The sequence below is a fragment of the Chrysemys picta genome, chromosome 21 (assembly GCF_011386835.1).
Source record: "Chrysemys picta bellii isolate R12L10 chromosome 21, ASM1138683v2, whole genome shotgun sequence".
Lineage (NCBI taxonomy): Eukaryota > Metazoa > Chordata > Testudines > Emydidae > Chrysemys > Chrysemys picta.
This window is the reverse complement of record NC_088811.1, coordinates 9,941,337-9,961,260: the sequence shown is the minus strand read 5'-3', so window position 1 is coordinate 9,961,260 and position 19,924 is coordinate 9,941,337. Positions and strand designations below refer to the sequence as shown.

The following is a 19,924-nucleotide window of genomic DNA, read 5'->3' as shown; positions in this document are numbered from 1 at the left end:
CTTCTGCAAAGTTTCAAGGCAGCAAGAAGCGTGGTGAAGGGAGTAAAGCTTTTGTGCTGTATGCTAATTGATAATAGACTGTATAATATTTTCAAGAATGTCTGTTCATGGGGTTGAGATGATTACAGGGCTAACTGTACTCTCTTCTCTTCCTGGTCTCTCTCAAAGCACCCCCTCAGGGGTCAGGCCTGGAGACTTTAGCTATACTGGGTCAGAGTTCCACAATTCTCTCTCTCCTATTAAGCTCTGGGCTACAGTACACTGTGTATCCTCTGTTTTTACCTTGCAGGTCTGACTGAATTTGAGAGACTGTTCCTTTTCAAACCGTTCAAAATGTTCTTTTGATCTCCTGTGTTCTCTGGACCCCTTCCTGTCTTGGCATTTACTCTTAACTCATGTTTTGACTGAGAAGTGTCCTGTCTTGAGCTATTCTTTCTCCTTTTGGCTTGTTTTTTTCCAATAGTCCCCTGTTAAACTAAACCAATATATTTGTACAGGGAACTTCTCAGTAACCAGGTCAACATACACTATTCAAAAGTTATTACAGACCAGCTCTAAATCTGTCATGGTTGTAAAGGGATGGTTTCCTTCTTGGAGGCAAGTAATGACCTCAACAAGGTATTAAGACAAGTGGAAGATAGCATGCTTTTGGTTGTATTCGTACTAAACCATTTTCCTTCACTTCTGCTTTGTACTGGCTGTTGTTGGTACAGGATAAAATCCTCTTTCTGAAGCGATGATTTTAGCTTTGGTGCTACAGTACGTTTGTTGATTTAACTCCTTCAAGCTTGTAGGAGTGGAAGCTTATCTGTCTCGGACAAAAAAAACCCAAAACCCTCCCAGTGCCAAAAGGTTGTTTAAAAGAAATTAAATTCAGAAATGATATAGAGCACAGTTTAACTTTGGGGCATCAAAGTTCAGGAGGATTATCAAGATCTTCTTGCTGGTCATGCCCTCTTCGCACATGGACTTACGGTTGTAGTATCTTATTTGCCTTTTGTAGGAACTTTATGATGCAGTTGATGTTTGACCTCCTGACCTTGTAAAGACAGGGGAGGTTTAGATCTTTGATACAGAAGCCCTGAGTCCGTTCTTTGAGTGCATTGTATGGTCGAAAATCTTTCACTGTTGGCTATGAAAGATGAGAAGAACTGGGAAGCTTGTAAAACCACTGAGGTGCCTCGGTCATTTCTGGTTGTCATAATACAGAGTGAGGAAGTAGGGATTGCAACATCATAGCATTATGACTGATTGATTGAGACAAACAACCCGCTGCTGGACGTGGCTTTAGGGAAGGGTAAAAGATCTTAGTTTGTTCCAGCTTATTTGGGAAAATCTTTCCTGACTGTTGTAGGTAATCTGCTTGTACAGGAACATGGACAGAGCTAGAATTAATTTGACATGTTAGGGCAAATCCTTCCAATGGGAGTTAAGAGCATTCATCCCCTTGTAAGATCGGGCCCTTGTGAGATATTCAGGCTGTGTTATCCATCCAGACTCCTTTTTCATAGATTCCAATACTAGAAGGGACCACTGTGATCATCTAGTCTGACCTCCATAGAACTTCCCCAAACTAATTCCTATCGCACATCTTTTAGAAGAACATACCATCTTGATTTAGAAATTGCTAGTGATGGAGAATCCACCACAACCTTTGATAAGTTGTTCCAATGATCCCATTATCAAATATTTGTTCCTCATATCAGTACTTATAGATTGTAATCAAGTCTCCCCTTAACCTTCTTTTTGTTAAGCTAAATAGATCCCACTAAACAACTTGACTCAGTTATTTCTTGTGGAAGTTGAAGAATGTACATTCTGTGTAGCATCCTGGAGTATACTTGGTTTAAAAAACAGCCCCAAAAAAGTAACTAAAGCATATGTTACTTTTTTTAATTAACAATACTGTCATTACTGTACTTGGTACTCCCAAAGCTACTTTCATCTGAAGCTATCAGTGTACTTTACAGACATTCTTCATCTACCCTGTGAGGCGTATTTATTAGCTAGATTTTACAGATGGAAAAACTTTGAGCACAAAGAAGAGTAATGTGAGGTACCTTCATTTTTGGTTGCCCCACTTTTGAGACTCTTAAGGCCCATGCGCAGCGGTGCAGAGCACCCACCTCTGCCAATAACTTCAGTGGGTGTTGGAGATGCTCAATACTTGTGAATGTAAAACTTCAGTTGGGCACCTAAAATAAGTGAATATTTTCAGAAGCGTCCTAAAGTTGCTTGTCCAAGGTCAGCAAATGTATTGGGGTGTGTTTTCACTAGGAGGGGAAAAAAAGTATTTTCTTAACTCAGCTTAGCTAACTTGAGGTCCTAGTAAAGAGGCAGTTTGTAGGTTTCACACAATTTAGTAGGTCAAATAAAAGACTAGGCTCCCCCGTAGTCTTTAATTTGACCTGCTAACACATGTGAAAACAATAAGCTGCTTTGTCTTCCGTAAGATTTTTACCTCAAGTTAGGTTCGTTCTTCATGTTAACTTTCTTCTCTGGCAAAGACAAATCCTTATGACAAATCCAGGATTAGAACCTAGGAATCCGGACTCTGAGCCACTACTCTAGCCAGTAGACAACAGTGTCTTCTTTTTATTTAGATTGTAAGCTTTTGGGGGTGGGAATAGTCTGTGTATGTACAGTACCTAGCACAGTGGGGTCCTGGACCATGACTTGGGCCTCTTGGGGCTCCTGTAATAAAATTAGTAAAGATAAAGTGTGTTCTGGTTGCAACAATGCCCTGTTTTAAGATTCACAGAGCTATATGTGGGATTCTGGTCTGCGAGTAGGGCTCCTAGGCACAGTGGTAATTCAAATACTATATTATGGTGATAGATGAAGGAAAACAATCAACAAATGTTTACTATATGCTCACTATGCTGACTACTTCTGTTGTGTTGCCTGGTTTGCTAACAGCTTTGTGACATGACCCATTAAAGAGATTCGGTTTTGGAAACACCGTAATGAAGCTCGTTGGTCCTAGGGTATGAGAGGATGCTAGTTTGTTTAAGCACCTTGGCTGCTGGAAGCAGATGCACAGCGTGTGTATGTCTAATACACACCTCCACTGGCCAGGGCGGCTGTAATGTCTGCTTATCCTTCAGCAGCAGAAAATTTCAGTCATAAATCCGTTTTCCTAGGGAAGAAGTAAAAAAAATACATTTTGAAAAGCAGAAAATGAAAGACATCTGAACCGATGACTTCTAATTACTGGTTGTATATAAATATTGCCTTTCAAAAATGTTTAGAATTGTAATTGTAAGAGGTAATCATACAGCTTAAAAGCTGTTTCCAAAAATGCTCTCCACTATCTTGTCCTATTGCTGCAGATGACTAAAGATGATAATTGGGTCTCTTGGTACATTTGATGGCAGAGGTCATTTCCCTGAGCTATCTTGCTTTCTGCAAATTTGCTTGGGTCATTTTGGGGTTTTAATGATTTACTAAGGCCTTATTTGTAAATATCAAACGTGGGTTTTTATTGAGGAGTTAAAATGAAATAGATACCTCCCTAGGTAGTCATATGTTTGCCTCCTTTCATATTTATGTATTATGTGCATACAGTTTATCCTGCCAAACAGTGGTTAGAATGGTTTCCTTTTAACAAGTGGAAACTGCATGTTTTCCCCTTCAACAGACGTTAAACTATCCTATGTTTGTGAAGGTGCTTTCATTTTTGTACGACGGAGGACGATGCTCACAGTATGAGTTTAAAAATGGTTTAAAATAACTCCAGGCCATGGTGCTTGCACTGAGATGCTTGTGCCTGAAATGTGTATCCTAAAGGCTTCCCTGTGAGTGCAATAGGAGATGGTGCTACCCAGTGATGTGAGCCAGCTGATGTTACCGTTTTTTGAAAAAGAGAGGAAGCATGATCTTTAAGGCATAGGACTAGGAGGCAGTAGGTCTGGGTTTAATTACCAGTACTGCCACAAATTTCCCATGAAACCTTGGGCAAGTCACTTAGCCTGTCATTGCCTTAGTTTCTCCATCAGTGCAATGGGGATGATAACACTTCCCTCACAGAGAACTCCTATGTACAGTCCACTAGTATGATTGTTATCAACATTGTTTGTTTTAACTCTGTTTCAATTTTTGTAGGCCAAGCTTCCAGATTTGCAGCCGTTTCCTTCTCTGGATGGCGACACTGTGACACAACATGAAGAACTTGTGTGGATGCCAGGGGTCAATGACTGTGACCTGCTCATGTACCTCAGGGCAGCAAGGTACATGAAGCCAAGATAACCCAGCTTCCCCAGAGCACTCAAGCTGAAATATGGGACATGGCCTAAGAACGTTGGGCTAAGGTTGCCCATCGTCCGGTGTAGAGGCAGTATCACATTAGAATGTTAAGAAGTTGATTTTTTTTTTTTTAGGTTGGGAGCCAGTGTCAAAACGTGATGGTGTTAGGCTAGCTCCAAAGCTATTTTGGCTTGCAAAGGAATGTCACATTGGGCTGTCTCTTTTGGATTGAAAACAAAGTAATTATATGTGCAACATAAATAGTGATGTAATATCTAAAGTGTACAGGTCAATTAGGGAAGTAAAAGCTGTGAATAAAATAACCGTGACAGTATAGAATTCCTTCCTGTAGTAAATATTCTTTTGGTAACACTAGGTTGCATAGCTAAGATTCACCCTAATACTATGAACTATGCCTAGGGAGTCGGATCAAACAATTTAGATCTTTATACATAAAGATCAGGCTCCCAAAATAGTGGATCAGGCATTAACTCAGGACGTGTGGATAAATAATCATTTTTAATTTGTAATAAACTAATGACTTGGCATCCTACAGTTAGTTCCAAGACAGCTTGCTGACTTAATTAAACTAAAATTGTGATGACAGGTAAGCTGTCTGGGGCAGGACTGCATCCTCATATGAGGTGGTATTCCTAGCACAATGCTGATTGGGCCTCTGGGTGCTACAGTAATGAAGAATTAAATTATGCTAATATCTTGGAGTGAGTCTTTGAATAGTACCTTGAAAATTATCCAGTATTAAAAATAGCCCAATACTGAAGACATGCAGGTGGGCAAAACAGAGCCCTGAAAATGGTGATTTACAATGTAAATAGCATCTGTATATTGCATAATGTGTGCAATTAGAGGATGAATTGTTTCATTTTATTTTTTAACTATAAAGGAGCATGGCAGCTTTTGCAGGGATGTGTGATGGAGGATCCACAGAAGATGGCTGTGTTGCAGCCTCTCGCGATGACACTACACTCAATGCACTCAACACAGTAAGTATCCAGAAGTGTTGACTCTGTAAAAGAGTTCCCTGGTTTTATTTCATTTTAAGGGGCCATCTAATGTATGCAGCACATGAATAACAGATGTATTAACCCTTAACTAGAGCATGTCTGGAGTCGTAGCATGATCTCATCAGTAGCCTGGGACTTACTAACTTCATGCTACTCAACACCTCATAGTTACCTCCTCAATCATCTACAGTTTTCCAAGTGAGTATTTTAGAGAGAGAAATTATTGTTCTGTATTATAATCAGTTCATATGGGTCATCCCAGATTTAATTGTTATCTTCCGAAGTTTCCATGAAACATAGGGAATGCCTGACCTGACTATTGGTCCTTTCAATCATCCATTTGGCTCCTATCAGTAACAAATACCTGGTCTTTCATAAAGGAAGAGAAACCGATAATGCACTCAATCGCCTATTGTCCAGTTCTTTATATGCGGGGAAGGATCTCCTTCTGACCGTTCCACAGTGATCACTTGGAAGCATATGATTTGATTCTCTCTCTCTCATTAACTTATCTTTCATGGCTACAAATGCTGTTAGTGGCCCTCAAAAATATATAGCTCTTCTTAAAATCCAGTTACAGTAGTTGATTCAATGTTTTTGGTACTGAACAGCACCAGCTGACTCTATGTAACATAAATATTGCATTTTATTAAGAATAAATGTACATGTAATTTCATGGAGTGTCCTGTTCATGTTTTAAGGAACAGGCTGAAAAAATTGTCTTGAGTGACTGCCATATTTTTCAATAACTCAGTAAAATCTCATCTAGTTCTTCTTTCAAGGCTAAATAATCCTAGTTTTTGGAGTCTCGCCACACAACTGATTAATTTAGTTGACCTTTTATTGGATATTTTCCATCTCCACTATTTCCTCCTTAACTTGCAATTTTTCTACTCTGAAAAGTGACCAGGGTAAAAATGGCACAACTTTACTTATTGGGTCTGTTCCCTATATGTATTCAGAGTTGTATCCGCTGACTTTAGTGACAGATGAAGTTTTTATTTGTTTTTTAATATCTGTTCAACCTGCCAAGCAAATCCGATTGGGAATGAGCTGTTGTTGTTTCATTTTGTGCATAATCTACAAGATTATTTTGCTAAATTCCAATCACTCACACCTAGGAAAGCTCACCGAAGGTAATGGGGCTTGTGCATGTGTAAGTGAGATCCTGATTTGGCCTGCAGAACCTTTAGTACTGGTGATCACATGCAAGGTGGGAAAAAAAAAAAACCAAAAACAGCTGGAGACTCGAGGTATGTCTACGTTGCAATTAGACACCTGCAGCTGGCCTATGCCAGCTGACTCTGGAAGGGCTGCTTAATGGCAGTGTAGACCAGGGATAGACAACCTATGGCACGCGTGCCGAAGGCGGCACGCGAGCTGATTTTCAGTGGCACTCTCACTGCCCAGGTCCTGGCCACCGGTCCGGGGGGGCTCTGCATTTTAATTTAATTTTAAATGAAGCTTCTTAAACATTTTAAAAACCTTGTTTACTTTACATGCAACAGTAGTTTAGTTATATATTATAGACTTAGAGAAACAGACCTTCTAAAAATGTTAAAATGAAATCAGAGTGAACAAATGAAGTCTTGGCACACCACTTCTGAACGGTTGCTGATCCCTGGTGTAGACATTAGGGCTCTAGGAGCAGAGTCCGGTCTCCAGCTTGAGCTCAAACATCTACACTCCATTTAAACAGCCTTAGCCCGAGCCCCGCAAGCCTGAGTCAGCTGGCATGGGGCCAGCCACTTGTTTTTAATTGTAGTGTAGACATACCCTGGGATCCCAGGTTACATTTGCAGAGCTGCCAGCTAGAAACCATGTCCGCTGAGTACATTATATAGAATCGTTGAGAGACTATAAACTGAATTTTCCCAATGCACATTTTACAGAGCTGTTCTTAAAAGTGGAACTACACTTTAAGGGGAAGATTACCAAACCAGACAGTCGTCCTGACGAGGATATGTTGTTTTATTTTTGTTTGTTCCATCTTTTTTAATTCACTTGGGCAGTCTATTTTTAAACTTCTTTGCTGCAGACTGGACCAGCATCTTCATTTAGCGATCCACAATGACTTGTGTCACTGTCCTCAAAAGAATTATGTGGGCTCAGAGCCCCAGGGCATACATGAGAAGTTGAGACTACTTTTGTCCACTGTGCAAGTTAATCTGCTCTCACTAGCCAAAAAGAAACTGTTTATTGATACCAGCAAAATTCACCGTCTATTCTACTTCTGCAGATCATTTAATAGTAAATAACATCAGTGCTAACCTGTGGTGTACTATGCAGTTAACTTTCCTACACTCTGAGAGGCATTTGCTGTGGTTGTCTCTAATTGCTTGAGTAATTTTCTTTTGTAACTATTTATTTAGGCAGTTAACAAGTTTACAAATCATTGGCATGTAGGTGTCAGAAATAGAGCAATAACCATTACAACAGTGAGCTTATTTTTTTTGTTTAGAGAACATTATGCAGTAATATAATAATCAAATCTCTCTCTCTAACGGTGTTACAGTAGTAGTAGTATTTATATTAGTGTAGTGCCTAGCTGCCTAGCCATAGATCAGGACCCCATTGTGCTAGGCAATGTATAGGGTGAGCCTCTTTACACCATCCAGGATCTGTTGTTTCTGATGAAGCTACGGATCCTACTCATATCTGTCAAACCAAGCGTTTCTATTAAATGTAACCAGCGAATTTTTAACCCACAGCAAGGCATTTCCTTGCTTGTTGCTATTACAGAACTATTTTGCTTAATATATTGTCTTATAATGGAACCTTACCAAAAATTTCCAAATGTTTTAAACATGTGTGGAACTTATGTTGACTTTCAAAAGGTTGGTTTGAGAGAGATTTTTCTTTTTTAGGGACACTTTGAAGTTAAAAACATGTGTTTTTAATACACAAATGTCCTTATCTATGTTACATTAGCTTACTAACCAGCATTTAAATATTATATTTTAGTTTTTGGCTTTTTTGCATTTCTTTCAGTTTGGGACAGTAAAACAGTAGTCATTTTCGTTGTCTGGTTTTCATGCAATATATCACAGTGCTTCAGTGACTGGATTTAAAACATTCCCCTGCAGCAACACCAAATTAAAAACTTCTTTATTTCTATAATGTTTTGTAAAAGTCTTTCCAAATGGGAAAAAAAATACACAAAATAAAATAAACCCCACACTTGAATCTAAACTACCTGACTACTTCCCTTTAAGAAGAGCTCTGTATGGCTTGAAAGCTTGTCTCTCTCACCAACAGAAGTTGGTCCAATAAAACGTATTACCTCGCCCACCTTGTCTCTCTTTAAGAAGTCATGCTTGTTTGACCCTATCATGTCTACTTATTCAAGTACTACACTTAAGTAGCCTCCAAGTCCATTTTAGAATTGAGATAAAACTTGCTGGGCTTCCCATTCCAAAGCTCTCCCATGGCTCCTTTTCTTAAAAGATAGACAATGTGTTAATAATTTTCCAATATTCAAGAACAATTGCCATTTTAAGGCTATATTGCACACCCTCATCTGTTTTTCAGCTATTTTACATTTTATCTCCGTCCTTTCCCTTGGGATGGATGCCATCTGGTTCTGGTGGCTTACTGCTCCGGAGCATTTTAAGTTGCTCCATAACTTCCTATTTAGAAGACTCAAATCTCTTATTAAGGCCAATAATCACCAAAGAGCTCTTGGAATTGGAATTTTCCTCCTTGTCATCGATAGTAAAAGACTAATGCAGAAAATGCATTTAACTTCTCTATCCTCTTTAATTACCCTGTTAATCCCTTGGTGGTCTGGAGGGCCTATGGTTGCGCTTGCAAATTTCTTGCATCACAGACTTATGAGTTTGTCTTTATATATTTGGTTGATCTGTTCCTCTTCTTTTTTCCCCTTTGTATTTTTAATATGCACCTTATCTAGCAGCGGCTGTTTTTTCCAGTCAGTTTATGTTGACAGCATAAGATTTCCACTTTGTAAGTCATTTAATAAACTTCTAATTTACCCCTTAATCGAGCTAGTTTTATTCCTCCTTTTTTTGCACTTTATATTTTTGGTTGCTTTGAGGTGGTGTAAACCATCTGTGCCTTTTATATAGTGCCTTGCGTATCTCCAAGCTAGATCTTAACACCTTAAGTCTTATTTACTTTACTGTTCTGACAGCTGCTAACCATTCCTCATACTTTTTATGTCTAGTCTTTTCAAGTTCATCACTACAGAGCTGCCCTCTTATGATATCTTATTGTGCAGTGGTCACAATTGCCCAGTGAAGTTCTTACATTCACCTTCTGTATTCAGCGATTACATAAGAACTGCTGCTTCTTGTAGACATTTTGGTAGAAGTCCTCTGTTCCTCTCTGTCTGGAACGATCCTCCTTTCTACCACTGCCTCAACCATGCATAGTTCCAGCTAAGGAACTTGGGCTGGGTAGCACTTCCAAAAGGACTATATATAATAGGCTTGACGTAGGCTGCTGGATTTCTGTCATGTTCACTGGTTTATTCACTCTTGAATCCAGGTACTCGAGGTATATTTTTGGAGCGCACTGTGTATAAATGTTACGTGCATCGTGTTTTAGAAGTTCCTGAAGATACCTACATATAATTCATATTTCAGGTTTGTTTCTCTAGATAAAAATACCTTTTTCTGAGTGGCAGTTTCCCACTATCTGAAAATGCATTTAATCCAGTTAAAAGTGGACTGTCTAAGTAGCCAAGACCCTGTCTAGAAGGTTGATTTGAGTTACAGCAGACTCCACTTAACATAGGTGTATGATGTTCTGAAAAAGCTGTAAGAGCTTAACCAGCCATCAAAGTCATTGAGACGTCAGTGGGTGCATGACTGAGCCCTAGTTTTTCATCTGACTGGTGCTGTTGCCTGAGCTGCAAAGAATTTTGTTTTCTTGACATGATGCCATCTTCCCTCCTCCTCCAGTGTCTGTCCACTTAGCGCAGGCTTTGGGTTTGCACAACAAGCTAGTTCTGAGCAGCTGGTGCTGTACTAAGTTGGTTTTTGTTTAGAAATTATGATATGTAGTTTGGAAGATTAATCGAAAAAATTGATATGCTGTATGATTTCTTATTATGGAAATCCAATAAACTTCAGAGCAGCACTTCATATAAATCAGACTTGACAAGCTCCTTTGCTAGTGTTTTATTTATGTAATAACAGAGTGCTGTAGCCCACAGTATGATTTATTGTTAATTATACCAGATAGAAATGAAGATCAGGGATGATGCCATGCAGCGTATATTTTCTAGTATAACAACTCCTTCCAGTGATTATTTACTTAATAGCATGGGTAAATTTCAGCTTCCATTCCGTGGTTTTGATGTCAGGCTTTCATGCTGTATTTATAATGCATCTCCCAGCAAATCAAGAGCAGCAGAAGTTTTCATTTGGAGATCATTGACCCCCTAATGCGTTTTGGCTGTCGCTTTGGGGGAAGGGGGGAAGCCTCCTCCAGAGATTCATCAACAATACTTCCTTTTTAAATGGTGGGAAATCTCTTGCTGCTGCTGTTGAATGAGTAGCATGGGGGAAGAGAGAGTTCTACTGTCTGACTCTTTAAAACTAGTTTAAAAAAAAAACCACTTGTGAACATGAAGGTTTTGATTAATATATTAGAACTTTTAGAATGTTAGTCATGTGAAGCGAGAGCATTGATTTTCAGTTCCGGTTGTCAGATCTTGCATCCAACCATGACATCTTACTCATCTATCTGTGAAATGGGAGACAGTGGAGTATCTTAGATTTGTGTATAATATAATAGCAACCTCACTTTATTTACCTTGTGAATTGGAGAAATACATGGCTGCGGCTCCTGACCCCTCTTTTGGGTCAGTGTGGGTAACATCATGAGACATTCAAAGAGCCAGGAGAATTAACATGAATTCTTTATATTACTATTGGTGATACTTTGCACTTATATCGCCCTTTTGGTCCAGAGCTTTCCAAAGACCAGTAAGTATCTCAATTTTAAAAGACGCCTTTATGCAGAAGAGCTGGGACTCGAAATTAGGAATTTTTGGATTCCAGTATTTTCTTGGCCTCTCCAAAGTAATGGCAAAATTTGTAGCTACTCACTTAAAAATATTCTCCTGCAATGAGTCTTTCCAAGTCAGGTCAGTTTAATTTAAAACTATTTTAGCACTCTCATTTTGTGCAATTATTAATGAACTTACAAATGAGTAGCCCACTCCAGGAGCACATTAGATGTGGAAAAGGCTTTTGACTGCAGTGGGAAGGGCTAAGAAAAAACTCTTGCAGATGTATCTTCTTATGAATTAGTGATATCAAATTAATATATATAAGGCCAAACCATTTCACTCACTGTCCTAACTGCTTGTGAATGTTGGGGAGAGCTAAATAGCTTCTGCTGCCTTCCACGCCAGAGAGAGCTGCATTTCAGTGGTGGGTAACTTGATCCAACTGTGTAAGGTCAGATTGGCCCACAAGGGACAGAAGTTGCAGTTTCCAAATGAAAAGATGAAGATGGGTGGCCCTGCAGTCCAATCTGATTCTATTCCAAGGTTTCAGTTTGGGGTAAACAGTGAAACTAGCTATGTATTTATGATGCTTATGCCTTCTCTCACCCCATTGCACACCCATACAAGCACCAGATGCAACATGTTAATTTTGCCAGACCTTTCCTAAAAGTGGGAAATCATATACCTGAACCGCCCCTTCTGTTGAGACTGGAAAAATATTTGGAGGAATGCTTATAGCACTCATGGAGGATCAGCACCCCATGTCCACTTTTCATTCTGCCTGCTGAAAAAGCAGTGAATGCACATGGCAAGATGCACAGATCTGGGCTATCAGGCTACTGTTTGTTGTGTCAGGCAGCTCAGTATATTTTTCACATGCTCTTTTTAAAAAAAAAAAAAAAAAAAAGTGTTTTGGGAGAAAGTATTAAAATTCTTCTCAAAGGGTGTCGAAGGGAGAATTGACACTGAATTCGCCTTTATTAGCTCACAAATCAGCAAGCATAAAAGAACAGATTAACAAGAACACCAGAAAACATACAGACATAGTCTCAATAAGCGCCAAGATTTAAAATTATCCCTCAGCATCAGGACTCATCTCAACTGCATGTAGAACGCTGGATTCATTCCATCCTTATGACTTACAAATCTGAAAGCGTATTTGCCTCCCAACATAATAGGAGGATGAGCCCTTTTCTTAATATCTGGAGCCCTATAAATCTTTTTCTTAATTAAAATTCATAAGCCATAAGTGCACGTTGTACAGCCATGTCTACATACTGCGTGTCCATGTAATTTACTTCAGCTTAATTTATACTAATGCATTAGGTGTCCTTTCTCATCTTTTCTCTGTGTGTATTTTGTTAAAAATGCAATAAATTTTTAAGTCGTAAAGAGAGAGACGTGTGTCATGTGAGTGGTTATGCAGAACGGTCGGGGGAAGCAAAATAAAAAAACTTTATTTTTTTTATTGTACTGGTAAAGAAGTGACACATTCAGACTAGCAAGCAATAAGCCTCCAGCTCCAATGTATGCATTTTTGAGATGCAGAGCAAAAGTCAACCATGCATTTCTGTCAAGTGGGTAGTTCCTGGACTGTGGTCCACAGAGCATTTGTTGTTGGTCTCTTGAGATCTCCTTGGTCATGTAGTGTAGGCTCCTCATCCTTGCTTGCAGCATCTGACTGGCATCAGATGAAGCTAAAGCTCCATTAAATGCTTTCCTGTTAATATTTTTCCATGTAAATTGCCATAGTTGCCACAGGGGTGTTGTGCAGCTGTGAATGGGAGAGGAAGCAGTCTAATGATTGCAGATGGGAGGGCAAGTGTCTGTGAGATAATCACTGAATTTGATCCATGCTATCAAAACCCTCTTTTATGTAACTTAAACCTCTGCCATTTCACAGAACCCTGAGTAGTATTTCCTATTTTCATTTTGCTTTTGGCCCTGATGCTGCTAGGTGCTGAGTGCTCTCAACTCCCCATTAACTTGAACAGCAGTTGAGGGTGTTGAGCACCTTGCAGGATCGAGTCCTGTAGTTGAACCCAGCAGACATAACTGCACGAAAGTAAAGAAAGTTAAGTAGCACCAGCATTGGAATGCATATATTGAGACAGTGAAGTCATGGCTCCTGGAATTAGGAAGGTCCAGATGTCTTTGAATGCTCCTGGGGTGTCCAGTCTGTCCCCTCTTTCATTTTTTTTTCTCAACAATGTCTCATCCTGTTTTGGATCTCAGAAGTACAATACTGCACTCCCCCTTTTGTATGCTTTACACAAGATGATTTGGGCCTTCATATATGTCTTCCAAATAGAGAGAAGCCTCCTTTGTGACAGGGCCCTGGTTCCCAGAGTTTGGAAAACATGAATTCTTGCTGTTCTTGTAACTTTTTATTTCTTTTACAAACTCTCAAAAATCCAGTTTATCTCAGAAGTCAGTCTCTGAAGATAACTCAATTGGATGCCTCCATGTGGGAGAGGACTTAAAGATAACCTGTTTTCTCTTGATAAATATTTTGGACACAGAGGATCAAATGCTACAGTCCTTGGTCTGGCTAAACTCACATTGATTTCCCATGGAGGGCTGAGTTAAGAGTGCAGTATTTGGCTTTCAAAGTTTAAGCATTTTCAAGTTAGAGGGCAAAAGAGTTGAGAAGGACTTCCTCTTCTTCAACCCCACTGCCCTCCCTGTAACCAAGTGAGTACTGTGCCTATGCACGGGATTCCTCAGCACTTTTGCTGGGTTATGAGTGCGTTGTCTTTCATAATGCAGGAAAGCAGAGCCAGGTGATCTGGTGTTTTATGCTATTTGCCTTCGTCTCGGGTCCCCTCTGCTTTTGCCTGTAAATTAAACCACTTGTGGCATGCACCCTAAAAGCGAGTCTGTTCACTTCTCCATTTACCTCGTTAATGGCTGCTTGATGAATAGCAAATCTTCTATTAAGTTCACCCTCTCCGAAGAAATGAGAGCCACTGTCCATGAGGTTGCCTGAGGCGAGGACATGGAAGTTGCGGGAGCCGCAGGGTACTACAGTACCTCATGGTGCCTGCGGCTTTGCTCCCCATTAGGAAACTGCGTAGGTCCTTTTACGAGGTACATTTTGGCTGGAGATTGGGTAGCATTGTGGAATACACAATCTTTCTAGACAGAGTTTGGGTACCTGAAAGCAGGAAAAACAGATTTTAAAATGTCTGTGAGGGAAGGGAGCCTCTTAATGCTGCTGCATTGTTTTCAGAAAAGAAAAACGGCTGAGCAAGAGGCTTAAAACATCTGCACAGAAATGCCTCCCTGCTCTGTGGTTAGGAAGCTGGTGTCCCAGATCTGCCAATCCATGGAAAAATCTCAGTATGGTGAATACTGAACATGAATATAATTTCTAGTGCTAGAAAGCCCTGGTGTGTGTGTGTGTGTGTGTGTGTGTGTGTGTGTGTGTGTGAGAGAGAGAGAGAGTGTGAGAGAGAGAGAAAATGTGAATTTGAGTAGATTCTTCACATAGTGATGGCGGGTTAATTTTTAACTAGTTGAAAACTCCTTTCTGGACTTCAGATTTATACAAAAAAGAAAGAAAATGCACTTGCTTCACCCAACTTCCCTTTTCTCATCCTTCTCCCATTGACTTTAATATCATTGTACAGAGCTTTTAAGGGCACCATTCTCAGATTCCAGGACAGGAAATGGTTAATTTACCCGTCTGTCCTTATTGTCTCTCTTCTCTTAAGTGAGGCCCTGACAAAATTCAGTTTGAGGTTTCTGTGCTGTCCCAGTTCAGGGCATGCGTCAAGGGAGCAGTTGTTTTTGGAAGACCAGATTATTTGGAGCGGGGCAGTGCATGTTTTCCCTCCCTGCTTTTTCCTTCAGAAATGCTGCTTGCTGCCTTATGCCGGTATGTTCCTATCCACAACTCAGCCTACCTCAGTGGGAGGTAGGAATTTCCCCCCTGCATTAAAAACTCAGATTTTATAAGGATTTGCAGCATTGGGACAATAACAGATGTGGGTGGCAGCCAGAGATCTAAGATGGCAGAACAGTAGAAGGAAATTTTAAAATGAAAACATGCACTCTGCCTTTAACAGGCTTTTGTCATTTGACATGCATGTTGTTTTTATTTGAGGAGGCTAAAAGCCAGCAGTTCCCTATTTATTCCTTATTGTAGTTGAGGAGCAATGTACTTATACATACTACACCTCCCTCCATGCACCGATGTACAAGATGAAATGATTACATACTAACATGGGCTGGTTCCTTTTATGAGTAGGATTGTTCAGCATTTCTGTAACACAATATTACATGGCAACATGTCATTGTGAGTGACAAATGTGACAGTGTAATATCAACACAGGGAAATTCAGTTAGAAGTAAGATGTCACCCAGACAAATTACTGCCTGTTTTAACTTGTCCTTAGACTAGATTTTCTTGTTCATTAACTACAGACAAGGTTGAAAGCGTAAGACAACTATTTAAATATATGTTAGCATTTATTATGATTACTAGTTTTCCTTTTGGATGGTTCTTCATCAGCGGTTAGTCTCAGGGTTCAAATAAGGTAGCATAACATCCCAGGGGCGATCACTGTCTGCCTGGGCATGCTGTTAAAACTAAGCCACTTCTGATGCATAGGGCAGTTTTGCCACTTTGAATCTTCACTCATTCTTATCCTTTCTCTTGAAAAAACATTTCTGTGCTGCTGGATTTATTTGTAAGATAATTCTCACAAATTCAGGTAAACTGTTGAACAACTAGTTTAAAAGGCCTGTTTACAGCCATAAGATGTGGCCCAACTTCAAATTACTTTGTAAATATTTTTAGTATATATAAAATATCTAGATTTTTGGCAGAAAATGTGTGAAAATCTGTCAGCTTGCCCAGTGACAACAGTTATTTGGTATGTCAGACCAAAGAACCATAAAACCCCTCTACAGTGTCAGTTCCCCCTGCTGTTCTGCCTTTGCAATTAACTTAAGTTTCTAGAGCTGTTCTTGTTCCTGATGAATGGTTGTCCCAGTTGTAGTGCATAGGAAATAGTATATAACCAGGGCATCCATTGTGTCATTTGTATCGCTAATATTTAGATCATTATGATGATTGGAGCTATGTAGAAACGTTAAATAAATAAGAAATGGGGAGAGAAGTGGTGAGACTTCTGCCAAAGAGTGGGAGAGGGAGATTATATTTTCAAGCTTCTAAAAGTACCAGAAACTAGAGATTTAAGGAAATAGACCTGGTTCAGTTTTCCTTTGAGCTTCTTGGGAAGTGATGTCTCTGGTCACCTGTTGAACCTTTTTCTATACATCTTGAGTTCTGTTGGCCTGTCAAAGCAGCTCATAAATTAGGTATCAGCTAGAAAGACAGGCATGTTGGCAAAACAAGTCTCTCCATGTGCAGTCTTTCTATATTGGGAGGGTTGGGTACTGGGTTGGTTTATAAGGTGCTGTTGTCCTCAGGCATTAGTGGGAGTCCCATGTAGTGGTATTGGTGTCTGCATTAGAGAAGGCAATTTGTTATCCAGGTCAGGCTTTCTGGTGTGTTTCAGCAGATGGGGAAGAGTTAGGATTTCAAGGAGGGGAAGAGAGCCCTGGCATTAAGGAACATGGTATCCTTGGGCACAATTCTTAGTTCAGTACCAGATAGTTAGTGAAAACACACACTTCAGCACCTGTGAATAAAGCACCGTGAATAAAGCTGCAAATTTAAAATGCATGTTTCACTGTTTTATCATATAAAGTATACTCCCCATTGTGTGTGTTCTGCGTGTTTGTGGCAGAGAAAAGTTCCATTTTACTGCAGCATATTGACAGATGATTGGTATTTATGGGGATGACATTTCCAGATACAACTCCTGAAGAGATACTGCATCAAACTGGAATGTTTCAATCCTGTGACTGGAGGAAGCAGTCTGAATGGGGTTTAGCATTAAATTAGGCCCCTAGAATAGAAGAGATTTCACCAAAAGGCTTTGCCTCACAGTGTAACAGTGTTTCTCTTGTCTCTTTCATTGCTCCTTGTTTCTTCTGTCTTCTTGACCATTGCAGTCTTAAACACCTGGCAGTTTTTCAGGGATAACCCTGAGTCTTGACCATTGTCCATTGCGGCAAAAGATATGCAAACTTATACAAACATTTCTTTTTCATCCAAGGCCAACAGCCCAATTTAGCAGCCTAGGGTCCCCTTCATCACTCAACGTCACATCCCTGAATTCTAATGCTTTTAAAGGACCTTTTGATCAAAGAAACTAGCAACACACTTTTATTGAAACAAGGCATCGATTCTTGCCTTGCACCCTCCATCCACACAAGGAGAAGGATGCTTGTCTGAGGCTGTCTGCCCTACAAGTGCTACAGAGGCACTGCTGCAGCTACACCACTGTAGTGCTGTAGAGTAGACGTTTGCTACAGCAACAGATGGGGATTGTTCATTGCTGTAGTAAATCCACCCCTTAGCAGACAGTAGCTAGGTCGATGGAAGAATTCTTCTATTGACTTAGTGGTGTCCATATCTGGGTTTAGGTCTGCTTAATTGGTCTCGTAGGGGTGTGCATTTTTCACACCTCTGAGTGATGTAGCTAGGTTGACCTCAGTTTTAGGTATAGACCAAGCCTGAGAGAGAAATGTGGAGCTGGGGCTGAAATAGGGACTTTATGTAGAATGTTTTCTGTGCTCTAATAGGAAAAAAAATCTTGTTCCCCATAAGGAACATAGTGAAAGATGTAAAAAGTACATTGGATTGGAGGAGATGGTAACACTTAGCATATACCACACTTCATGTTTTCAGATTGGTTTATTAATATTAATCAAGGCCTAAAACACCACGGTGAAGTAGCAGGGGTAGTATTTACTTACTGCCAAAAATAGGTAGGCCAGTCTTCGCTTTACAGATGTGAAAACTGAGGCACAGAAGAGTGGTGGCACGTGTCCAAGGCCACCAAATGAGTCAGTAGAAGAGCAGACACGTGAACTCAGGAATTCCTGGATTCCAGTACTATTCTTTTACCACTAGAAAACGCTGCCTCCCTACAGCGATGGACATAGTTTGTGTTGTTTAAAAAATCACTGCTACTTTTATTTGACTGTTCTGGGTAGATTTCAAGTTAGTTTTGCAATACCGTACCACATTATACTAGCAATCCCCTCCTTCCCCAAAACGGCTCTGAAATCTAACGATGGTTTTAATGGACTCCAATTATTTAACATTGTAGTATGAATGCAGCCTAACTCAGATAGGCTTTTCGACAGGGATCATAATGACTGTAATTGCAAAAGGATGCCTTGCTGAAGTAGGAGCTGCCAGATGTAATGCCATTCTGATCTAAAAAGGTCACAGTAAAAGGGACATTTAAATTAAGTTATAAATTACAATTGAAGAACAATATTTTGATGTGTGAGACCAGAGATGTCAGAGCGGTGAGATGTAATTCATGGATTCATTACAGAACAGAGGTGCCTGACAGCTGAGCCATGCCAAAAGGAAAATTTATTTGCAATATCACGCAGACAGAAAATGGCAGCTCAGATGAGAAGCTGGAATAGAAACTTGAAACCTTGTGGTAATGTGCAGAGTTTATGCTAATAAGTCTTGCCTGAGATCCAGCGATGTTTAATGACTGTTGTAATATAAATGAGATGCTCGGACGTGTGCACATTTGGAATTTTTCTTTAAATTAAAGCCCTGTGCTTTTCTATAGAAAAGATAACTTCTGCATTATAAAGTGCAGGTACATTCTTGTCTGTTCTCTTCGTTGTATACTGTGTGTATGCATAAGATTGCTGAGGTCTCAGAATTATTTAGGCAGCAGGATTTGTGCTCAAAACAGTGATTCTTTACATGACAGCTGGGGGTAGGGGGAAGTGGGGAAAGTAATTTAGTGTTTCTAGCAATACCTTGAAAAGTGCAACCAGAAGTTAATTAAACTGTAGGCAGTCATCATTAGCTATTATTTATATGTTCAAGTAGCTTGCCAATAAAGTGCTTATATATATTAAATTACTGAAAGTAATAAGCAGAGAATGATCCATCAGTCAGACTGAGGAAAGTGGATTTAACTCTGGCAATTATATAAAAATATATTTTTCTTTCTGGTTTATAATCTTGCTCCCAGCTCTAATCAAGGCATTTTCTCCATTAGATGGCTGATTTTCTCAGGAGGCTGTAAAATGGTATCCGTGGTCACGTTTGTGTCTGATTGACCTGACTTTTCTCCCTCCCCCTAGGGGCACAAGGAGGGGGTGGGCTCAGGGGCCCAACCCCCAGCCTTGGCCCCTGACCCGGTGTAATGGCTGAACCCTTCCTTGCTGGGATGTGTGTGATGGATGAGCATCCAGGTCAAATTTGAGTGATTTGCAACCTGGTATACTAAGTTGCAACACCACTCAAACATGGGGCGGCCAGGCCGGAACATGGGTCCCCTCCTTATTGCACCCCTGTCTCCCCCACTTTCACGTTGTGGGTCTTGAGATTGCCATTGGTATGGCAGCTTGGTGCAAAGTTAATTTTGATCCTCTATCCTAGAGTATTCCAGACGGGTATGTTGGTCTGTTAACTATTCTGTGCTTTTACAACTGGGATGGCTGCCTGTTAGCACAGCCCATTGCTTCTGGTCTTCTCTGGTTATTCTTCCGTCACTAATTGAATTGTTTTGTAAAGAGAGAAGGAAAATTTGCTGGGTTCCTTCAGGCAAGATAT

At 40.1% G+C, this 19,924-nt stretch overlaps 1 protein-coding gene across 13 annotated transcripts in view; it reads left to right on the top strand.

The window, feature by feature from the left end:
- RERE (arginine-glutamic acid dipeptide repeats) overlaps nucleotides 1-19,924 on the top strand; it is a 314,825-nt gene that overhangs the window by 172,542 nt on the left and 122,359 nt on the right. For all 13 annotated transcript variants that reach the window (XR_010594217.1, XR_006175082.2, XM_065574910.1 and 10 more), the window contains 2 exons: nucleotides 4,105-4,229; nucleotides 5,150-5,249. Coding sequence is in view for 11 of the 13 variants with exons in the window: in XM_065574910.1 (XP_065430982.1) it covers nucleotides 4,105-4,229; nucleotides 5,150-5,249 (225 nt within the window). In the remaining 2 variants the exon portion in view is untranslated. The remainder of the gene's footprint in view (nucleotides 1-4,104; nucleotides 4,230-5,149; nucleotides 5,250-19,924) is intronic.